The 24,867-nt window shown below is 41.9% G+C and overlaps 1 protein-coding gene across 1 annotated transcript in view; it reads right to left on the reverse strand.

The window, feature by feature from the left end:
* gucy2f (guanylate cyclase 2F, retinal) overlaps nt 1–23,983 on the reverse strand; it is a 61,310-nt gene extending 37,327 nt beyond the window's left edge. Inside the window, exons 1-5 of the mRNA XM_020520443.2 lie at nt 23,329–23,983; nt 15,671–15,972; nt 10,238–10,592; nt 5,392–5,476; nt 2,818–2,914 (exon numbers count right to left, since the gene is read on the reverse strand). Coding sequence (XP_020376032.2) covers nt 2,818–2,914; nt 5,392–5,476; nt 10,238–10,592; nt 15,671–15,972; nt 23,329–23,983 — 1,494 coding nt within the window. The remainder of the gene's footprint in view (nt 1–2,817; nt 2,915–5,391; nt 5,477–10,237; nt 10,593–15,670; nt 15,973–23,328) is intronic.
* Between the last annotated feature and the right edge of the window lie 884 nt (nt 23,984–24,867).

The following is a 24,867-nucleotide window of genomic DNA, read 5'->3' on the forward strand; positions in this document are numbered from 1 at the left end:
AAATTGTAAGAAATACTCAGCAGGTCTGGCAGCTTCTGTGGAGAGAAAGCAGAATGAATGTTTTGACTCCAGTTCTGAAGAAGGATCCCTGGACCAGAAATGTTAACTTTGCTTTCTCTCCACAGATGAAGTGCTTAGCTTTTCCAGCAATTTCTGTTTTTGTTTCCAATTAATTCACTTTCTCCATAGCCCTGTGATGTTTCTATTTCCTCTTTTGAGCTACAATCCAATTCCTTTCTTATAGGGATGGAGTTTAAAAACAGGGAAGCTATGCTGCAGCTGTACGGGGTCCTGGTGAGGCCACACCTGGAGTACTGTGAGCAGGTTTGGTCTCCTTAATTGAGAAGGGATATACTAGCACTGGAGAGGGTGCAGAGAAGATTCACTCAGTTGATTCCAGAGTTGAGAGGGTTGGATTATGAGGAGAGACTGAGTAGGCTGGGATTATACTCATTGGAATTCAGAAGAATGAGGGGAGATCTTATAGAAACATGTAAGAGTATGAACGGAATAGATAGGGTGGAGGCAGGGAGGTTGTTTCCACTAACAGGTGAAACTACGATTAGGGGGCATAGCCTCAAAATAAAGGGAAGCAGATATAGGACTGAGGTCAGGAGGAACTTCTTCACCCAAAGGGTTGTGAATCTGTGGAATTCCCTGCCCAGTGAAGCGGTTGAAGCTACCTTGCTGAATGTGTTTAAGGCAAGGCTAGATAAGGAATTAAGGGTTATAGTGAGCGGGTGGGTAAGTGGAGCTGAGTCTCAAAAAGATCAGCCATGATCTTATTAAATGGCGGGGCAGGCTTGAGGGGCCGGATGGCCTACTCCTGCTCCTAGTTCTTATGTTCTTATGTTCTTACCTGTTTCAACCAGACTCTCAGGCAGTACTTTGCAGATCCTCATAACTTGCTGCATAAAGAAAATCCCTTCTTTGCCCTTTTCATTCTTTTGCTGCTGAACTTTCAGCTGAGTTCTCTAGTTACTGGCCACTAGAAACCATTTCTTCATATTCACTGAGCTCCAATATTGGGTATCATCAACAATTCCAGAACATCTCAGGGTCTGGAATTTAAATGTAGTTCATTCAATACATCAGAAATAAAGATAGTGTTCAGAAGCTGGCAGTTTGCAGTGAAACCCGTCTGGGAGACACTAACATCCTTTTTAGGAAAGTATAGACAAAATTGGACCAAACGTTGGCAGATGATTCATTTCTCGTAGCATTAAGGCATGAGGACTAACTCAGATTTGTATTCCAACATTAATATGTTGCAGAGTAACCTACCAGGAAAGGATAATGTCACAAATAAGGAAAAGCTATTCCACCTTTCCTAATCCTCGCCTAAACACCTGTGTCACTGCCTCTTACTCCAACTCATTCTTACTCAGGACTCCAAAGGGCTGGAAATCCTAAATCTCCCTTAGCATTCACTTCCTCTTTCAATCCGAGCATTTCAAAGCCTTCTGTGGAACCAAGCCTGCCTGGAGCTGAGTTTATACCAGCAGCATGGCAATGATGCTCATACATGGTTAATAATTGTCTACTCCAGGGTCTCAGCTTGATCAGGGTATAGGCAGGGCATGCATCTTCCACCCTCCCACTGATTAAATCCCCTTCCTCCCTTCAATCTCACCATCAGAAAGAACAGAGGATTAATGACCATTACGTAGAAACCAGCCATTTGGCCCAACTGCCCTTTGCCTCCTCCCAACGCCCTTCATCTCATCCCATCAGCATATCCTGCCATCCTTATCACTGTCATCACATTCTTACCTACCTTTCTTTCAAATTCCCCTCAAACCTAAGCTTTGAATCACTTAAGCACTGAATTGACTCAACATCTTAGTTCTTTCTTCAGCCATGTGGATCTTGCTCCTTTATTGCAATCAGAAACTAATAGAATGGGTTCTGGAGGCATTTTTCAAGAGGGAGGGGATTGATTGTACAATTTTGAGCATAGACTGATAGCTGGGTAGGCCCCTGAATTGGCACCTGATCCACCACTTTATACATTCATTCACTCCACTACCAATGCACAGTGGGTACCCATCAAAGAATGCAGTGCTGTAACTCATCAAGGATCTTTTGATTTCACCTACCTGGCCTGCAACCTCCATCATTTGGAAGCACAATGACAGCCGATACAAGGGAACACCTCCACCTCCAAACCACTCACTATCCTGATTTGGGTGTATATTGCCATTCCTTCAGTGTTGCTGGGTCACAATCCTGGAACTCCTTTTCTAACAGCACTGTGAGTGTACATGCCCCACATGAACTTGCAATGGTGAAAGAAGGCAGCTCACCACCATCTTCTCGAAGATAGTCATGGCTGAACATTAAATGTGACTATCGCCAGTGATTCTCACATTGCAAGAACTTGCAAGAAAGATAAATAAATATTGCTGAAACACGAAACAGGCTGTTTGTTGATGCTTTTCATCTTGCACTCATCAGGACAAATGCAAGAATGCCAAGTTTCAAAGGGAACAAGAATGTACACTACGTGAGAGAAGGGTGAGAGTTGGTTGGCAAGTTGAATCTGATTGGTCAAGGCATTACCATGGAGAATGTACCGGAAAGTGATTGTCCCTGATTTTTATTCATTCAAAAAAGTAAACAAGAGTTGAATTTGTTCATCCCAATGGTTATCTTCACCGTCTAACAAACCAAGAGTGTGGAGTACAAGCACAGGCATTGACCACAGTTGGGCCAAACGGCCTGTTTCCATTCAATGGATAGCCATGTTCATAATCTTTCCAGCACGGTAATGCAAAGCAGTGTCAGGAGCTACAGACATATGCAGGGTGCACCAACCTTCTTACTCAGTTGTGGATTGATGAAAGTGAGATCTTCGAGGGTCATTATGATCTTGTTCGGCCCTTTCACCATCTGTATCATCTGGATTCGGTGCCTGAAGTGAGAACAGTATCAGTCTGTATTACTGGACTGCAAGCCTTGGCTTTGTGAAAGGAATATCATGTTGAACCAATTTTTTGTAGCTCTTTGAGGAAGTATCTTATGTCATGAATAAAAGGGAAACCTGTGGACGTACAATACTTATAAATATATTTGCAGAAGGCATCAATAACGTGCTACACCAAAGATTATTGCAGAAAATTAAAGCTCATGGCGTATTGGTATGGGTGGAAGATGGGCTGGCTAACAGGACACGGAGAGTAACTGGGTCATTTTCAGGATGTTAAAAATGTAACAAGTGGTGATCCACAGTGATCAGTGCCATTAATTCAATTTTTTTACAATTTGTGTAAATGACTTAATTGAAGGGACGGAGGGTATTGGTGAGAAATTCACTGAAGACACAAAGAGATGGAGGAAAGTAAGTTGTGAAGAGGCCATAAGAAGGCTACAAAACGATATATAGACAGATTAAGTAAGTGGATAAATATCTGGCAAATAGACCATATCATATAGAAGCATTGGGGTGGCACAGTGACTCAGTGGTTAGCACTGCTGCCTCACAGTGCCAGGAACCCAGCTTCAATCCCACCCTCGGGCGACTGTCTGTGTGGAGTTTGCACATTCTCTCCGTATCAGTGTTTGTTTCCTCTGGGTGCTCCAGTTTCCTCCCACAGTCCAAAGATGTGCAGGCTAAGGGGATTGGCCATGCTAAATTGCCCATAGTGTCCAGGGATATGCAGGTTAGGTGGATTGGCCATGGGAAATGCAGGGCTACAGCAATGGGGTGGGTCTGGGTGGGATGCTCTTCAGAGGGTCAATGAGGACTTGGATGGGACGAATGGCCTGCTTCTACACTGTAGGGATTCTATGATTACTGGGGATTCTATGATATTTCCTCATATCCCTTCTGTCCTGAGGAACAAGAAATCTGAAAGCAATAATTCGAGGAGCTGAACCTCATCTGGAGTAATGTGTACAGTACTGGACTCCTTATTGAAGGAAGGATGTACAAGCATTGGAAGCAATTCAAAGTAAGTTTCCTACACTAATCCCTGGAATGGGTGGGTTACTTTATGAGGAAAGGTTGTTTAGAGTTTAGAGTGAGAGGTGACTTAGTTGAAACATATAAACTCCCGAGGGCACCTGGCAAGGTACATGTAGAAAGGATGTTTCCTCTCAGCCATGATCCTATTGAATGGCAGAGCAGGCATGAGGGGCCCAATGGCCTGTTCCTGCTCAAATTTCTTATGGTCTTGTGGGAAAATCCAGAACTAGAGGTCGCTGTTTCAAAATAGGGAACTGTGCACTTGAGACAGAGATGAGGACATTCTTTTCTCTCACAAAGTCATAAAGTTATAGTGGTCTACAGCCCAGGAAAAGGCCCTTCAGCCCATCGTGTCCACACCTGTCAAAAACAGTCACCTATCTATTCTAATTCCATTTTCCAGCACTTGGCCCATAGCCTTGTAAGCCTTAGCATCACAAGTGCACATCTGCATACATCTTAACTGTGATAAGGGTTTCTGCCTCTCCTACCCTTACAGGTGTGAGTTCCAAATTCTCACCAGCCTCTGGGTGAAAGGGATTTTCCTCACATCTCGTTTAAACCTCCTGCCCCCCTCACCTTAAATCTATGACCCCTGGTCATTGATCCTTCCACCATGGGGTAACATTTCTTCCCGTCTACCCTATCTTTGCCCCCCTCAAAATTTTATACATCTCAATAATTGCCCTCCCTCAGTCTCCTCTGAGGACAGGACAGGGTTGTGAGTCTTTGGAACTCTCTTTCTCAAAAGGCAGAGGAAGCAGAGTCTTTGAATATTTTCAGGGCCGTGGGAGATAGATTACTGATAAGCCAGAGGATGAAAGGCAATCAGGGGTAGGTGGGAATGTGGAGTAATCAGACCTGTCATAACCTTATGAATGACTGAACAGTCTAGAAGGACTGAGTGGTCTACTCCTGCTCTTAATTTAATGTTTTGGATGTTTTGGAATCTCTAGAATATGGATAGAATTAAAAAGCTACTGCTCCTGACTCAGTGGTGAGTAAGCTCGTGAAGAACATAAGAAATAGAAGCAGGAGCAGGGCATCTGGCCTGTTCAGCCTGCTCTGCCATTCATTAAGATCATGGCTGATCTTCTCGTGGACTCAGTTCCACTTACCTGACAACTCACCGTAACCTTTAATTCCTTTACTGTTCAAAAATCTACATATCTTTGCCTTAAAAACATTCAACGACTAAGCCTTACCTGCTTCACTGGGAAGGGAATTCCACAGATTCACAGCCCTTTGGATGAAGAAGTTCCTCCTCAACTCAGTTCTAAATCTGCTCCCCCTTATTTTGAGGCTATGCCCCCTGGTTCTAGTTTCAGTGAAAACAACACCCCCCCAGCCCCCCACTTCTATCTTATCTATTCCCTTCATAATTTTATACCAAGCCAACGCTAAAAATGTTGAAAATATCATACCTGATGATGTAGGTGAGACCAAGCACACATAGTGCAAGAGCACAGATTAACCCAAAAGCCAGTATGACTGCTGTTAACTCAATACCTGGAGAGAGAGGAGAGATAGGTCATGATGATCATTAATGCACAGAAAATTATAATTCCAGGGCAGGGCCACTAATTCACCACATATTCTTCATCATTGGCACATCTAACACTGATTCCTCTACACTCAGAGTGACTTTCAAGTCAAAGTGTAAACAAAACTTGTGGGCAGCATGGTGTCTCGGTGTTAGCACTGCTACGTCACAGTGTCAGGGACCTGGGTTCAATTCCAGCCTCAGGCGACTGTCTGTGTGGAGTTTACACTCTCTCTGTGTGGGTTTTATCTGGGTCCTCCAGTTTCCTCCCACAGTCCAACAAAGTGCAGTTAGGATGGATTGGCTGTGCTTATTTGCCACGGATGCGCAGGTTAGTGAGTAAGCCATGGGTTATACAGGGTTACAGAGAGTAGGTGGGGGGGGGGCTAGGTGGGATGCTCTTCAGAGGGTTGGTGTGGACTCGATGGGCCAAATGGCCTGCTTCTATGCTGTAGGGATTCTATGAAAATGGGCTCTTCTCTTTGGGGGTTAATTAAGGTGAAGGGGCTCAGTCTATTGTGTGTGGCCACCATGACAAGGTGAAACGAAAACTATCAGGAGATTAAGAAGAACTTGCATTGCTGTGAAGCCTTTCACCAGCTCAGAACACCTCAAAGTGCTTCAGTGCTAGAGTTTTTTGAATTGTCATCTCTGATGCACTGTGGCATCAGCATGCTCCCTCATATAGAACTGTGATAAATAATTAATAATCCATCCTAGTGATATCGGTTGATGGATAAATATTGGTCTGGAGAATGGAGAGAACCACGCGCTCTTCATCGAGCAACTGTTATTGGATCCTATTCAACTTCTGATTAATCCCTCATCCAAACAGCAGCCCCTCTGACAGTGGGGCATTCCCTCAGTACCCCACTGGACGCTCCAGCCTGGATTTCTTGGCTCAGGTCTAAGGGGTGGGACTTGAACCCATGGCCTTTTAACTCAGAGGCAACAATCAATCAGGAGGCACGCAAAGGCTTGACCCAACACAATGAACGCTGAGCATAAAGAAAGACAAGAATTATGTCCCATTGGACATCGCTGGAAAAGGCACCATTTCTTGTCCATCCCTAACTGTCCTTGAACTGAGTGGCTAGCCTGGGCCATTTGGAAGGGCAGAAATGAGTCAACCACATTGCTGTGGGACTAGAATTCACAAGACTAGGACTTTATTCACTGAAGCATAGGACGTTGAGGGGTGACCTTTATAAATCATGAGAGGCTTGGATAGGGTGAATGACAAGGGTCTTTTCCCTAGGGTGGGGGATTTCAAAACTAGGGGTCATATGTTTAAGGTGAGAGGAGAAAGATTTAAAAAAGACAAAGGGCAATTTTTTTTACGCAGTGAGTGGTTTGTGTGTGGAATGAACTGTCAGAGAAAGTGGTAGATGCATGTACAGTTCCAACATTTAAAAGACATTTGGATAAGTTCATGAATAGGAAGAGTTTGGAGGGATATAGGTCAAGCACAGACAGGTCGGACTAGTTTAGTTTGGGAATGTGGTTAGTGTGGATTAGTTGGGTGGAAGGGTCTATTTCTGTACTGTATGACTCTATGACTCTTAAGAAGGCCAGATGGGATAAGGGTGGCACATTCCCCAAAGGTCATTAGATGAAACTGAGAAGAAATGATTGTCTTCCTGAGTCCAGAGTCTAATGCACTGGGATGCCCAATGAATGATGAATCAGTGTTAAGGACAAGAGCCTGCTTTCTGCCTCTGGCTGCTACTGCACAAGTTCAGAACACCTCCACCAAAACCTGTTCTCAGCTTTACTGTATGTATCCAAGGAATCTCAACAATACATCCATCCAAGGATTTTGAATTTCTGCCTCTCTCTTCCACTGATTTCCTCTCAGAGTTCCCCAACTCCTCTGTTTGAAGCCTAGCCAGCACATTGTAGAATCATGTAGCACTGAAGCAGAAGATGACCTTTCAGCCAATCTTGGAAACGCTACCAATTAATCCCACTCCCCTCGCTCTCTGCTTATGGTGCTGCAAGTTATTCTAATTTGAGTAAATATCCATTTTTGAATTGTATGGGGCTTGAATATTGTTAACTGAATTTGGTGGTCCCAAGGTGAGAGTATATTGTGGCCATCGCACCTCTCACGTATTTCTTGCATTGTTCTTTAACAGGAATATTCTAAAAGGTTTGGAAAACAATTACAAACAGCCAAGCACAACTTAAGAACAGGAATATTCTAATTGGTTCCTCAAGCTTATTCCTCCATTGAACAAAATCATGTCTGATCTGATAATTCCACTTTCTCATCTACTTTCCTTGCTTAACAGGAATCTATCTTCCACTGCCTTAAAAATATTCAGACTTTGCTTCAGCTGCCTTTTGAGGAAGAGAGTTTCAAAGACTCGGGACCCTCTGTCAAAATAAATCTCTCTTCGCATCTCTTTTAAATGGACGGTGACCCCTAAGTTCTCAATTCTCCCAGAAGAGGAAACATCTACCAGGTCAAGCCCTCGCTTGGTCTTATATCTTTCAATTAAGTTGTCGTTTACTCTTCTACCGCCAACACATACAATCCTAGCCTGTCTAACCTCTCCTCATAAGTCAACGCACCCATTAGAACATAGAACATAGAACATTACAGCGCAGTACAGGCCCTTCGGCCCTCGATGTTGCGCCGACCTGTGAAACCAATCTGAAGCCCATCTAACCTAACCTATTCCATTATCATCCATATGTTTATCCAATGACCATTTAAATGCACTTAAAGTTGGCGAGTCTACTACTTTTGCAGGCAGGGCATTCCAAGCCCTTACTACTCTCTGAGTAAAGAACCTACCTCTGACATCTGTCCTATATCTATCACCCCTCAATTTAAAGCTATGTCCTCTTGTGCTAGCCATCACCATCCGAGGAAAAAGGTTCCCACTGTTCACCCTATCTAATCCTCTGATCATCTTGGATCATCTACAGGAAAGATGCGGAAGCATTGGAAAAGGTGCAGAGGAGATTTACCAGGATGTTGCCTGGAATGGAGGGAAGGTCTTACGAGGAAAGGTTGAGAGAGCTAGGGCTTTTCTCTTTAGAACGACGAAGGATGACAGGTGACTTGATAGACGTGTACAAAATGAGCAGAGGTATAGATAGAGTAGACAGCCAGAGACTTTTTCCTAGGGTGGAGGTAGCTATTAAGAGGGGGCATAGTTTTAAAGTGAGTGGAGGTAGATATAGGGAAGACATCAGAGGTAGGTTCTTTGCTGAGAGAGTGGTTGGGCGTGGAATGTATTGCCAGAGAGGGTGGTAGAGTCGGCCTCATTAGGGGCATTTAAGCGGCTATTAGATAGGCATATGGATGATAGTATAAGGTAGGAGTGGAGGTTAGGTAGACGTTAGGATTAGGGTAAAGGTTCGGCACAACATCGTAGGCCAAAGGGCCTGTACTGTGCTGTACTGTTCTATGTTCTATTCCAAGAATTAGACAATTACGCCTTTTCTGAAAAAAAACAGAAATTGCTGGAGAAACTTGACGGGCCTGGCAGCATCTATGGATTAAAACAGAGTCAACGTTTTGGATCCAGTGGCCCTTCTTCTGAACTGATAGTAGCCTGGAAAAAGTGGTATATATGCTGAAGACAGGTGGGTGTGGGGTTAAAGGAGTGAATGGACAGGCACAGATGAAGCCCAGAGAGAGAGAAAAAGAAAGACAGTTGGGCAGACAAAGGGATGGATGATAGGATGCCAGGGTCAAAAGAAAAGCTGTCAATGGTGACCATAAGTGGGTGAAAATGGGTCAGCTGTGGTGAAAGCAGCCCATATCATTACTGGGCCGAGGGTGAGAGCGGGTGGGTGAAGGACATGGGAGGAGGTGTTAAGGTTCTAAAATTATTGAACTTGATGGAGGATTGGGGTCATCATAAATAGGCTGCCTTGGCTGAATGATGTTTCTTCCCCTATTCTTTAAAAAGAGTATTTCTTTCCTATTGTCTAGTTATCACTAAGACTAGCTGTCGATTCTAGATTTATCAATTGAATTTTTATTCATACTAGCTGCTACAGTGGGATTTGAACCCGTGACCCCAGAGAATTAGTTTGGGTTTCTAGAGTATCAGTCCAATGAAATTGCCACAACATCACTGTGTTGAGTTTCTTGAGTGAAGTTTGGAGCAGCAGCACTCATCAGGCGAATGGAGAAAGTTATGCTGTGTTGTAGTTAGGGAGTGAGTTACTCACCACAGAATTCCCAGTCTCTCAGCCTTCCCAGTAGACACAATATTGAAATGATTGGTGCACGTAACTTGACTTATAACTTAACTAACCAGGCTGAGTGAAGACATGTGTCCTGAGTTCCTTATTGACTCTCTTTGTGCCGGTTGTTTTCAACCAATCCCATGGTTGCAACCTCTACATAATAGATGTGTCTCCTCCTTAAACTGGACTTCCTGCTTTTTGCTGGCCACATAAGGGCCTGATCTCACTGATGCAGTGGGAACAGATCTACACCATGCAGAAAGCTGATATAGGGCAAGTCGAAGGCCTCCTTTCTGGGCTTGCTGGGTCCTGAGGGTAGAATTGAACCCATGTCCCTGGTACTATGAGGCAACAGTGCTAACCACTGAGCCAATGTGCTGCCCCTATGTTTAATGAAGGACCATAGCGGTGTGAGCCATCCTAAATGCATGGAATCAGCCATCATCAGCACCTTCCAGACCAAATTGTGTGACTGTTTTCTTTTTTGGAAAGGCAAACTGAATTTGAAAGATTACCTCCTGTGCAAGTGACATCTGGATCAAACCAGCAGCTGGAATCAGCGCCAGGAGGTGAGCCCCCGGGGAAGTGAATGGCACTGCTGCCGCCTTGTACCATTTCCATTGGCATGTTGATGGTGTAGGTGGGCACCAGCTGGTGACTTCTCCCATCAGTGTCCAAGATGACATAGTTCACAATCCCTTCCCCTTGGTCGTTGGTCCCAATCTGCTGATTAAATCCGGCAAATGTTATGTTCCTGGTGGAGTTGGCAAGAGTCATTCCTGAAACGTGGGCCCCGGCTTGCTGAACATTCTCCATGGCTTTGGCGATAAAGTAAATGCCGTTGTAAATTGTTCCAAAGAGAGGTGAAACCTGCAGCATGAAACCAAATCAATTTAGGCACAAAGGTGAGCACACAGTATGGCTTCTGTAAGACGGGAGAATTGAAATAGGCCACTCAGCCCATTGAGTTTGCTGCATTAAATTCTACCAGTTATCACATTGCGGGGGGTTGAACCCATTTCCCCAGAGCATTAGCCTTCAGCCACTGGATTATGAACCCGGCAGCATTGCCCCTACACCACCATCTCCCCATCTCTTCCCCCTAACAGTGTTACCAACTGGCTCTAATCCTCTGCTTCAGCCTTACTTGGATCGAGTTTGGCGTTCTAATGGTTAGTGTATTGAACAAACAGGCAGGGCTACAGGCTTCCAAATATACGTGGAAGGTTGGTAAGAAGGATAATGAGGCCAAAAGGGTTAAGTCATGTGGAAAGTTGAGAGGTGAAATATTTAAAAGGAGCCTAAGGGAAGACTTTTTCATGCAGAGGGTGGTGGGTGTATGGAATGAGCTGCCACAGGAAGTGGTGGAGGCTGGTACAGTTACAACATTTAAAAGGCATCTCAATGGGCACATAAATAGGAAAGGTTTAAAGGGATATGGGCCAAATGTTGGCAAATAGGACTAGATCAGTTTAGGATATCTAGTCGGCATGGATGAGTTGGACCGAAGGGTCAGTTTCTGTGCTGTACATCTCTATGACTCTATTCTAGTCCATTAAATATTGAAAATTAAAGGATGATCCAATTAAGATGTATAACAAATTTTCGATAGGGTAAAGAGTCTTAAAGTCATAGAATCATAGAGACAAACAGCACGGAAACAGACCCTTTGGTCCAAATCATCCATGCCGATCATATAAGCAACATAAATCTAGTCCCATTTGCCAGCATTTAGCCCATAAGCCTCTAAACCCTTCCTATCATATACCAATCCAGATGCCTTTTAAATGTTGTAAATGTAGCCTCTACCACTTCTCCTGGCAGCTTATTCCATACACGCACCACCCTCTGCATGAAAAAGTTGCCTCTCAGGTCCCTTTTAAATCTTTCCCCTCTCACATTAAATCTATGCCCTCTAGTTTTGGACTGCCCCACCCCAGGGACAAGACCTTGGCTAATCATCCTATCCATGCCCCTCATGATTTTATAAACTTTTATAAAGTTCCAGCATCAGCATTTCTTTGTTTTATTTTGTGTGAAAATCTGTTCTCTAAAAGGTTACAAAGACTGAGAGCATTTGTTGATATCAAGACTGAGATCAATGGGCTTTTCATTAGGCCAGCTCACTAATGATGTGGTAGGAAATGACACAAGTGGAGTGGACATATCAACCAGACAGGATCTAATTGCATGGCAGAACGGGCTCAAAAGGCCTGTTTTTTTTCATATTGGTCGCAAAATCGAATCCTAGGGATTGCTACCAGAGAGTGCCCATGAAAGTTGTTAGATTGTAATAACCTAACAAGGCAAATGATGTACAACAGGGAAGGGACTTCCAGCCTACTCAAACAGTTTAACTTTTAATATTGAGACAAAAACAGAAATTGATAGAAAATCTCAGCAGCTCTGGCAGCATCTGTGGAGTGAAATCAGAGTTAACGTTTCAGGTCGAGTGACCTTTCCTCAGAACTGGATGCATTACAGCATGGTTTGGCAACTGCTTGTCCCAAGATCGCAAGAAACTACATAGAGTCATGAACACAGCCCAGTCAATCACGCAAACCAGCCTTCCAACCATTGATCCCGTCTATATTTCCCTCTACCTTGGGAAAGCAACCAACATAGTCAAAGACTATATATACTCTCCTCCACCCTCTTCCATTGGATAGGAGATATAAAAGTTTGTTAAAACGTAGGAATAGATTCAAGAAAAGTTTCTTCCCCAATGTTATTAGACTTCTGGATGGACCTCTCAAATTTTAAATTTAATGTTGATCTCGATGTTTGTGCACCTTCTCTGCAGCCATAACATTGTATTCCTCGCTTTATTCTATTACACTAATGCACTCTGTATGGCATGATCTGCCTGTACTGCACACAAAATAAAACTTTTCACTGTACCTAGGTACATGTGACAATAATAAATCAAATCAAATCAAATCAAATGTATAGTCTTGTCATTTCCAGCCGTAGCAATAAGTACACTCAGCTGAAACAAGGTTGGCAGGTTGTTCAGCTGTGGAGGCCTTCACAGATCCTGCTGATTTGCATCCACTCAGGTCAATTCCGCTCCAGTTGATCACTAGCCAGTGCAAACTCTGGCTGATTTGCTTCCTGAAGTTTCCAGAGATAATTCCCAAGAATTTATTGCCACATCATTTGATTAGATTTCTGTTCCAAATCACTAGAATTGGAACTCTGTCTAAGAATGCAGTGGAGATGGGCTATTGAGTATTTTCAAGACAGAGGTGGTTAGGTTCTTGTTAGGTAGGGGATTTGAGGATTACTGGGATTAGATATAAATCAGCCATGATTTTATAAAATGGCAGAGCAGCCTCAAGGGTCTGAATGGGCTACTTCTGCTCCTAATCTGTACATTTTCACCAGAAAAGACAGCCATTCAGCACATCTTACATGTGGAAGTTCTTTTAGTATAGTTACTAGTTAGTCCCATTCCTCCTTTACCCTTAGAACTGTATTTTATTTTCCTTTTCAAATATTTATCCAATAGCCTTTTAAAAGTTATGTTGTAATCTTCTTCCATTCCCCTTTCATGTGGAGATGCTGGTGTTGGACTGGGGTGGACAGTCAGAAGTCACACAACATCAGGTTATAGTCCAACAGGTTTATTTGAAATCACAAGCTTTCACAGTGCTGCTTCTTCATCAGGTGCAGTGAAGGAAGACACACAGGCACAGAACTTATAGGCAGAGAGATCAAAAGATCATCAAATGGTGTGAATGGCGTGCCGATAGACTGAATAATAAGTCTCTGCAAGTGATCAAAAGTGTCAGATAGTGAGTAAAGCATCAGCAGCTGAATTGCAAACTCCACATAGACAGTCACCAAGGACTGCAATTGAACAGGGATCCCTGGTGCTGTGATGCAGCAGTGCTAACCACTGAGCCACTGTACTGTTCCCTATCCATTTGCCTTGCTGTAACTCATTTAATGATTGCCTCTAACAGTTTCCTGATGACAGATGTCAACTTAACTGATCTGTAATTTCCTGCTTTCTCTCACTTTTTGTATAAAGGAGATTTTTTTTATTTGTTCATGGACCATGGGTATTGTTGAGTAGGCCAGTACATGTTGCCCATTCCTAATTGCCCAGAGGGAAATTCCTTACTGTAACTACACACTGACTTTTTGTAATTCATGCATGAGGACACCAAGATCCCTCTGCATCTCAGAGCTCTGCAATCCCCAACTTTGTTTTCCAATATAATTGGACCATTGCTGAATCAAGGGCATTTGGAAAATTAAAATCAATGCGCCATCAATCTCAGGGGCCACCTCTTTTAAGACCCAGAAATGAAGTCCAACAGGACCTGGGCACTGATCAACCTCAGCTTCAACAATTTACTCAGTATCATTTCTCTGCTGATCTTCCTGTGTTCCCATCTCCCTTCCATTTCCTGATTTATCACTGTGCCTAGGATGTTACTTGTCTCCACTAGAAGAATGATGCAAAATACCTTTCCAATTCATCCGTAAATTCCTTGCTTTCCATGATTACTTCTCCAATTTGAATTTCTATACGATTAATGCTCACTCTGTTAACTATTTTCTTCTTCTTCAAATAATAGAAACTCTTACTACTGCATTTATTATTATATTTCTGATTAGCTGTCTTTCATACTTTGTAATTTCCCTTATTAATTTGTTGATCATTTGTTGCTTTTTTATATTCTGTCTAATTTTCAGACATGACACCTATCTTTGCAGAATTAAATGATTTTCTTTAATTTTGATACAATCTCTTTAACGTGTCAAGTTAACTCTGGAAAGTGGGTTCAACCGTTGGAATTTTACTTACTCTTTGGAAAATATCTGTTCTGTAATTTTGGAAATATCCTCCAATGTCTGCCATTATATCTCTACAGACCTCTCCTTTAAATTAATTTGCCAATTCATTCTGGTCAGCTCTGCTTTTGCACTCTCAATAATTGCCCTTGGTTATACTTCTTTAAAAATTCTCAGATCCGCTCTGCTCTCCCCTAAGCTGAATGTAAAATTCAATTATATTATGTTTGCTGCCACCTAAATCCTATATTATTGCACAATGCCAACTCTTATATAGCCCGCTCTCTGTCAGCTCCAAAATATGGTGTTCTAAGAAACTATCCTAAAGGTAATCCATGAATTCCAAACGTTGCCTACCTTAGGCCGTCTGACTTTTCCAGCCAATATGTCAACTAAAATCCCTGATGATTATTGACATACTTTTCACACAAGCCGTCATTATTTCTTCCTTCTCACTCTACCTTATCACATGATTACTTTTAGGGAGGTTGTACATCATTCCCACAAGTGACTTCTTGCTTTTCTTATTTCTCATTTCTCCAAACTGTTTGCACATCCTTAATTCCTGAATTTAGGTTATCATTAACCATTATCAAATTACAAATTAAACAGTAATAACGATGGACTCCCGGGTGCTAATAGCCCAGTAAACAACATGCACATGCACATCACATGCAGCGTGCTATTTCCATTCCAAGATATACACTGTACCTGTAGCTTAGAATTTTTTTTTTGCGTTCATTTAGGCACTTTTGCATTTTCTTCAAGCCTGCTTCTATTTTAGACCACAAGTTGTAGGAGCAGAGGCAGGACATTCAGCCCATTGAGGCTGCATCATCATTCAATAAGATCGCGGATACTCTAATAATCTTTCCTGAAAATCACAGGGAAGTGGACATTGGACTCATAATGGGTGTTTCACTCAGGTGAGTGAAGATATGGATGGGAACAGCAGGATTTTATTGTGCAGTACATTCCAGGAGAACCTGCCACTCCTGTTTGCCCAGAAGTGCCACCATAAGCTCCTGCAGCATGTTATCAGAATTGCGACCAGTAGACAGATTGTGCCCTCCTGCAAACCTTGAGCAATGCTATCAGACATTGACTAATTTGCTTAGAGACAGTTGGCTTATTGGGTGTACCTGCTCTGGTTGCTGGGATGTCACTATTTCGCCATTCTTTTGTGCCTTTAAAAATGCCTCATGGAAGCTCATCTCTTCTGATGCCATCGTTATCGTCAAAACAGCATCATAAGCCTCTCGCAGCTTGCTGTTTTCCCTCAGCACAGAGTAGGACGTATTCTTGTGAGGAAGACTGTAGAGTAAGGTGTCATATGGTACAAAAGCGAACCTCCCATTGGTCAGCCCCATGTCGTGGGCTTTCTGCAGGAAGACAGCCTGCTCCTCACCTCCAATGAGGACCGAGTGCATGCACATGATAATAACTAGAATACAGAAAGGCCACATTAGTATTTCCCTATAGAGGTGAACAGAACAGACAGCAATAGAAATACATCCACTTTTATCCGTGGCTGTACACCATCTTAGACACACACTCCTGTCACCACTGGTGTTTTTACAGAATGCATTGGTCAAGAATTCTTCACTTATATCTTGAAAACTCACAACCTCTACCACCTAGAATAACAAAGACAACATGTGCCTGTTAAAACAATCACCTTCCAAAATGCTCCAGTGAATCTCACAATATTGCTACTTCAACAACATCAGTTTCTCCTTCATTATCACTGTCATAACTGGAACTCCACACCACCAGCGCTGGGCAAAGGGGAGACTATCTTTGCCACATGGACTGCTCTGGTTCCAGAAGGTGGCACACAACCTCCCTCTTAAGGACAGACAACAAATGTTGACCTTGCTAGTGATGAGTATCAAAGAGAACTTTTGTTATGGGGTATAAAAGTAGGGAGGCTTTACTAAATCTATACAAGGCACTAGTTAGATCACAGCTGGCATTTTTTTTCCCTTTGTTCATTCATGGGATGAGGGCGTTGCTGGCTAGGTAGCATTTATTGCCCATCCTTAATTGCCCAGAGGGCAGTTAAGAGTCAACCACATTGCAGTGGGTCTGGAGTTTCATGTAGGCCAGACCAGGTAAGGATGGCAGTTTCCTCCCCTAAAGGGCATTAATGAACTAGATGGGCTATTCCTGACAATTGGTAATGGATTCACGGTCATCATTAGACTCTAAATTCCAGATATTTATTGAATTCAAATTCCACCATCTGCCGTGGTGGGATTCGAACCCAGGTCCCCAGGACATTATCTGGGTCTCTGGATTGACAGTCTAGCAATAACACCACCAGGTCATCACCTTCCCATATTGTGAACAGTTTTGGGCCACTTGTCTAAGGAAATTAATACTGGCATGGGAGTCGAGCAAAGATAATTAGGGTGATATCTCGCTGTGGAGGGATTGTCTTATGAGGAAACGTTGAGTAGGTTGGATGTGTACTCATGGAATTTGGAAGAATAATCTTATAGAAACATATATTCTTAGGAGACTTGACAGGATAGGAGAGGTAATTTCCCCTTGTGGGAAAGTCTAGAAACAAAGGGCATCCTTTCAGAACAAGCGTCACAAATTTAAGACTGGGATGAGGAAGAATGTCTTCTCTCAGAGGGTAGTGAATCTCTGGAACAAAAACAATGTTGCTGGAAAAGCCCAGCAGGTCTGGCAGCATCTGTGAAGGAAAAAACAGAGTTAATCTTTGGGGCCCGATGAACCTTCCTCAGAACTGTGAATCTCTGGAATTCTTTACAACAGAGGGCTGCTGAGGCTGGTTCATTCATTGTAGTGAAGTTGAGATAGACAGATCAGAAAGGGAGTCAAGGGCTATGTGGAAAAAGCAAGAAAGTGAATTTAAGGATTGTTAGATCAGCTATGATCTTATTGTATGGTAGAACAGAGCCAGCAGACTGAAAGTCCTACTTTGGCTCTTATGTCTTAGCCTTTTTCTCCCAGGAATCAATTAAAAATAAAGCCTTTTTGTTTTTAAAGTAAGACCCCACTCCAAAGTATTGTGTGCTGTTTTGGTTTCCTTATCTAAGTCAGGATATACTTGTCATAGTCCACTGGAGGTTTACCAGATTAATCCCTGTGACGGGCAGATTGTCATATGAGGATAGATTGAGAAACAGGGTCTGTATTCTCTCATGTTTTGAAGAATGGGGGTGACCTCATTGAAACTTACAAAATTCTTACACAAAGTGACAGTGTGATGTAGTTAGATGTTCCCCTTGGCTTCAGAGCTCCAAGCCATAAACAGAACAAGTACAAGAGGGCATTGATTTAAAGTGATCTGCAAAAGAAGCAAGGGTGCTTCAAGAATTATCCACAGGAGAAAGAGTTGGTTATGTTGCCCCTCAAGCCTGTTCCATTGTTCGTGATTAAAATCTTGACTAACCATCTCCAGAGCTTCCACATTCTTCCTATACTGTGGTGACCAGAATTGCACACAATACTCCAAACGTGGTATAACTAAAGTTTTATACAGCTGCAACATGACTTGCCAACCTTTATACTCAATGTCCCAACCGATGAAGGCAAGCATGCTATACACATTCTTTACCACCTTATCCACTTGTTTTGCCACTTCCAGGGAGCTACGGACTTGGACTATAAGATCCCTCTGTATATTAATGCTCCTAAATGTCCTGCTATTTACTGTATGTCTTCCTCCAGCATTTGACCTCCTAAAATGGATTACCTCACATTTGTCCAGATTAAACTCCATCTGCCATTTCTCCTCCTAACTTTCCATTGATCTATATCCTGATGTATTCTTTGACTTTCCTAATGCATAACTCCACCAATTTTCAAGTCATCTGCAAACTTACTAATCAGACCACTTACACTTTTATCCAAATCATTTATGTATATGTATATCACAAACAACAGAGGTCCTAGCACTGATTAACATAGAAACATACATAGAAACATAGAAGCATAGAACATAGGAGCAGGAGGAGGTCTTTCGGCCCTTTGAGGCAGCTCCGCCATTCTTCACGATCATGGCTAATCATCCAAACTCAATAGCCTAATCCTGCTTTCTCCCCATAACCTTTGATTTCATTCGCCCCAAGTGCCATACCTAGTCACCTCTTAATACATTCAATGTTTTGGCATCAACTACTCCATGTGGTAACGAATTCCACAGGCTCACCACTCTTTGGGTGAAGAAATGTCTCCTCATCTCTGTCCTAAATATTCTACCCCAAATCCTCATACTGTGACCCCTGGTTCTGGACACACTCGCCATCGGGAACACCTTCCCTGCATCTACCCTGTCTAGACCTGTTAGAATTTTATAAGTCTCTATGAGACCGCCCACCCCCCCGACTTTCGTCTGAATTCTGGCAAAAACAATCCCAACCTAGTCAATCTCTCCTCATATGTCAGACCCACCATCCCTGGAATCAGCCTGGTAGACTTTCGCTGCACTCCCTCGAGGGCAAGAGCATCCTTCCTCAGAAAAGGAGGCCAAAATTGCACAATGTGGAACGCCACTAGTCACAGACCTCCAGTCAGAAAAATATCCTCCACAAATGCCCTTTGTCTTCTATGACCAAGCCAATTTTAAATCCAACTTACCAGCACACCATGAATCCCATATAACATCACTTTCTGGACAAGCCTACCATGAGGGTCCTTGTCAGATGCTTTAGTAAAGTCCATGTAGACAATATCCATTACACTACCATTATCAATCATCTTCATAACTTCCTCAAAAACCTCAACCAAATTTGTAAAACATTCCCGACATAAAGGCAAGCTGACTATCACTAATAAGTCCATTCTTTTCCAAATGCAAGCAAATCCTCTCCCTCAGAATCTTCTCCAATAATTTTCCTACCACTGATGTAAGGCACACCAGCCTACAATTTCCTGGATAATCCCTATTGCTGTTTTTAAACAAAGGAATAGCATTGGCTATTCTCCAGTCTTCTGTGACTTTGCCTTTGGCTAAAGAGAGCACAAAGATAGGGCCATAGAATCATTGAGATATATGGCATGGAAGCAGACCCTTCGGTCAAACTTGTCCATGCCAACTAGATATCACAAATAAATCCAGTCCCATTTGCCAGCATTTGGCCCATATCCCTCTTAACCCTTCCCGTTCATATACCCATCCAAATGTCTTATCAATGTTGTAATTGTACCAGAAATCTGTAAAGTCTCCAGTAATTTCATCCCTTGATTCCTTCAGTGTCCTGGGGAAGATTTTCAGGCTTTAAGGACTTATCTACTTGAATATTTTTCAAGACACCCGACGTGTCCCCCTATTTAATATTGACATGCCCTACAATATCAACATGCCCTTCATAATCATGCCATCATTCATGCTATTGTCCTCGATGAATGAATACCAATGTGAAGTATGCATTAAGGATCTCACTCACTTCCTCTGGTTCCATGCATAAATTCCCTCCTTTGTCCTTGAGTGGACCTACCCCTTCCCTAGCTACCCACTTGTTCCTGATATACTTATAAAATACCTTGGGATTATACTTGACAAAAATATTTCATGGCCCCCTTTAGCCCTCCTAATTCCTTGTTTAAGTTATATCCTACTTCTTTTACATTCCTCCAGAACCTTGTCTGATTTCAGTTTTCTAAACCTTACATATGCTCCCTTTTTTCTTTTTGACTGAAATATCTCTTGTCGTCCAAGGTATATGATTGCCTTTATTTTTGGACAAGCCATGAGTTCATACTTTTGGTCAGCATTTGCTTACATAGTATAACTGTTCCCTAGAGGCGCTGTGTGTAATTGCAATAAAGGACAACAGTTGCACCATCTGACTCTATACATTTTTCAATGAATGAATAAATACCTCAAGCTCCCTTGTCATGAATCGACTGTAAGCCGGGTATAGACATGATCTTAGTCCAAAAAATTTGGTATGAAATCTCATATTATTACCATTTAATAACTTGGCTTCTAAAGTGGAGGTAAAAATGGGTTTCGCTTTTGCATCTGTGAAGATCTGACTTGACGTTTATAAAGGCCAGAAAGAATTTTTGAAGAATGAGTTTAAAACAGCATTTATAAGAAGTTATGTGTTTCAGCTAAATGCCCAGAAATATAATGGGGAGGTGATGGCCTAGTGGTATTATCGCTGGACTATTAATCCAGAGACCTAGATAATGTTCTGGAGGCCTGGGTTTGAATCCCACCAGGGCAGATGGAGAAATTTGAATTTAGTAAATAATCTGGAAATAAGACTCTAATGATGACCATGAATCCATTGCCGATTGTTGGAAAAACCGATCTGGTTCACTAATGTCCTTTAGAGAAGGAAACTGCCATCCTTACCTGGTCTGGCCTACATATGACTCCAGACCCACAGCAATGTGGTTGACTCTTAACTGCCCTCTGGGCAATTAGGGATGGGCAATAAATGCTGCCTGGCTAGCAATGCCCTCATCCTATGAATGAATAAAAATATATCTGGGGAGTTAATTGCTAAGGTGTTTGCTGACTTAGGTTTCAAGATCACCATACAGAGTGAGAGATGAAAGAGGCCAGAACAGGTAACAGATGTGCTGTTATTTAGCAATCTCCAAGCGTCATGGTTAGGGAGAAGTTTTGAATTGCTTAGAAGTCAGTGAGAAGAAAGAATCAGAAGGCGAGGTCTCAGAGAGAAAGACATTTCAGAAGGCTGCTGAAGACATGCATTTAGGGAATGTATGTCAAATAATTGTGAACTGAGTTAGCAATTGCTTTAAGGATCTTGACAAGGGACATGAATTGAAGAAAATTGCACCTAGTGAATATGAAGCAATTTACCAAAACAAAACTGATTACAGCTTATCCAGCTGAGCCAAAAACATTATTATGGAGATAAGGGTGAGTCTTCAATAAGGTTTGAGTGTCTGTGAGGGTATTGCTGGGATAAAAGGAATAAATCATTCTTTTTAATGTTTACAATGAGATCTTTCTTTTCTCTCATCTAGTGCAATTAGTTTTTGCTTTTCTTTTGGATAATAAACTTTTATATACTTTTGTTAAAAGTAGCCTCTTTTTTTCATTCATTCATGGGATGAGGGACATTGCTGGCTAGGCAGCATTTATTGCCCATCCATAATTGCCCAGAGGGCAGTTAAGACTCAACCACATTGCAGTGGGTCTGGAGTCACATGTAGGCCGGACCAGGTAAGGATGGCAGTTTCCTTCACAAAAAGACATTAGTGAACATGATGGGTTTTTCCCTGACAATCAACTCACGGTCATCGTTAGATTCTTAATTCCAGATATTTATTGAATTCAAATCCCGCCATCTGCTGTGTTGGGATTCGAGCCCAGGTCCCAGAACATTATCTGGGTCTCTGAATTAACAGTCCAGCGATGATACCACTACGAACCCAGGTCCCAGAACATTATCTGGGTCTCTGAATTAACAGTCCAGCGATGATACCACTACGAACCCAGGTCCCAGAACATTATCTGGGTGTCTGAATTAACAGTCCAGTGATGATGCCATTAGGCCATCTCCTCCCCCAGTGGATAGGTTCAGCAACTGACCTACATGAAAAACAAAAAGAAAAGTAACATATGCATTCTGTCATGACCTAGGACCTGACGTGTTCAATATTACTCTCAGCAGAGACATAATAAGTCTTGAATACACTAATCTGATGAGGTGTGAATGAGGGATAAAGTTGACATATATTGAATAAAAGGACTGCATTAATATTTTTAATGTTTCTTCTTCTTAGCTTACTCTCCAGATCAGGGATAAACTTCTTCCACTCTGGAGTCTGTGTGTCCTGAGGTAACTCGACACTCTAATTCTGGATCTGTACACCCTGCCACGATGGGGGAGAAGGTCATGCTTGCTGAAGTGAGTGTGTGAACCATTTGGGTTTTCAGCAGCTCCTTCTTCTTTCTGCGCTTGGCCTCAAGCTGGGCCATTTAGAGACGCTTGGAATGGCGTGCACCTTGACAGACACTTCTTCTTGGGTAGCTATGGACACGGAATTCCCACAATTCTTAGGGATGTCACTTTTTGTCAGGGAAGTTTTGAGGACATCCTTGAAGTGTTTTCTCTGCCCTTCCAGTAACTGCTTGCCATGATAAAGCTCAGAGCAAAGACTTTGATTTAGGAGACTTTGGTCAGGAATGCAAACAAAAAAAAGACTACTCTACACGACATTTTGACATTAACCAATGTTGGAAATGTCGGGCTGACAGATGACATTGATGTTGGAGCATCTATCCTACCATTGAATTTGCAGGATTTTGCTGAGGTATTTTGTTCAAGGACTTCAGGTGACTGCTGTACATAGACCACATTCCTAATTCATACACAATGTCAAGGAATGCTGTGGTCCTGTAGAACATGAATTTGTTGCCTGGATTGAAGTATCTATTGACAAACACTCTTTACCTCAAAAATGTTTGGATATTTAGACTAATATTCTTTGAGTTTATATTGGAGCTGATTTTCCAAACTACATGATGATTGCTACAAGATATTTCTGTTTGTATGACTGTGTCTGTATGTATGTGTGTGAGCATGTGTAAAAGTTGGCACCTATGTGCCTTTGCACAATCAAAAGTATTAATAATGCTACAGTAATTAATTTTGTTATACTTGTGAGTATATTTTACACTCTTTGATTTGAACCAATGAGCTGACTATCATTAGCTGAAAGTTAGGCAAATTTGAAGTAGTATACTTTATACTCTTTTGATGTGTTACCTAATTCATCAACGGATGGAGACATACACATTTACATATGGTCAAGGTACTTTAACTTAGCATAAACTTACTTCGAAGGTCTGGAACATTTTTAATCTTCATTAAGGTTTCCATAATATCTTCATCCGTGAATCCCATTGAGGTGACAATGCCAATTGGAAGTCCATTGTATCTGAGAGCATTGGCTAATTTGTTAGCAGTGTCTACCCAGATATTTTCATTTGAAGATATTATACCGATATGAGCCCAGCGAAAATATTTCATCACACCAAACAAAACCCTGGCAGGTGATTGTAAAGTCCTCACAAATGTAGGGTAACTGTTGGCATTATCAAGTTGAAAGTTAACACAGGCCCATGAGAATATTCCCTTATTCCAGTTCTTGCCCAAAAGTGAAGCTGCCTCACAATAGCCTGGGTTCACTGGACCCAAAAATACAGATGCATGTTCATCAAACTCCACAAATTTACTGAGTGCCTTTGAAGTCCGACAATCATCTTGAAGCACCACATGTTCAAGCTTATATCCATTGTATAAGGAACCATGTTTGTTAATTCGATCAACTGCCAGCTTGGCCGCCATTGATGGAAGAGCCTTGGAAAAATTTGGGTCACAGAACCATGGTCCAACAACTCCAACCTTGAAAACTGAAGTGTGCACACAGTGCGGAAAGATTAATGTTCCCAGAAGCAGGCAGCATAATGATGGAAAAAACATTAACTTCATAAAGAACCTTTGTTTTGGTGTGTGATAGCATTGAGGATGATTAGTGAACTCCAATAGATGGCCTCTTATTGTCCAACAGGAACTCAGCATTTTCCTGGAAGCATTTACAGCTGGAATCTAAACAGGGTGGATTCATTCACAAAGAGTAGTGACATCTGCCCCTGAAGAAATGAATAACATACTTGAATCAAAAAATATGTATTCAATATCATTATACCTGATAATACTGTAATCCATTGATCAGTGATAACATAGCAACAGGAGATTCTCAAGTCTGTTCCAACATTCAACTAGACCATGTCTGATCTGAGCTTAACTCCATTTCTCTGTCTTTCACCATATCTCTTAAAACACTTACCTAACAATAATCTCCAAAATCAGTTTTGAAATCTTCAATTAACCCACCAGCTTCAACAGAATTTTAGGTGAGAGCTTCAGGATTACAATATAAAAGACACAATAATTTTGAAACTTAACCCTGACCTTCTAAATACAATCATGTCTAGGTGTGAACTATTAGGTGTTCTTTCAAACATAATGAATAATTGATTTTCAACCATTGGCTGACATGATATCTGATGACAATATAACACACTGTTTAATTAATTGATGAGGGCACCTAATTCCCCAATTCTATTCCAAACAATTATGATATCCGAAGGACTTTTGCGGTAATGCTAATAGATTTCAAGGCATCCAAATAATGTTAAGAAATCCAATGTCTGTTTAATCTGACCAACTTTTGAATTTTAGCCAAATAGTCAATACATAACAATGGATGGATGGAAAGTAAACAGCAGCACATCCAAAACAGTAGGACAGACAATATTAGTTAAAATAACTTTGTCCCATGCAAATCAGTTAAGAGCAGTGGGTAAAGAGAA

This window comes from Rhincodon typus, chromosome 6 (genome assembly GCF_021869965.1).
Source record: "Rhincodon typus isolate 14 chromosome 6, sRhiTyp1.1, whole genome shotgun sequence".
Classification (NCBI taxonomy): Eukaryota; Metazoa; Chordata; class Chondrichthyes; order Orectolobiformes; family Rhincodontidae; genus Rhincodon; species Rhincodon typus.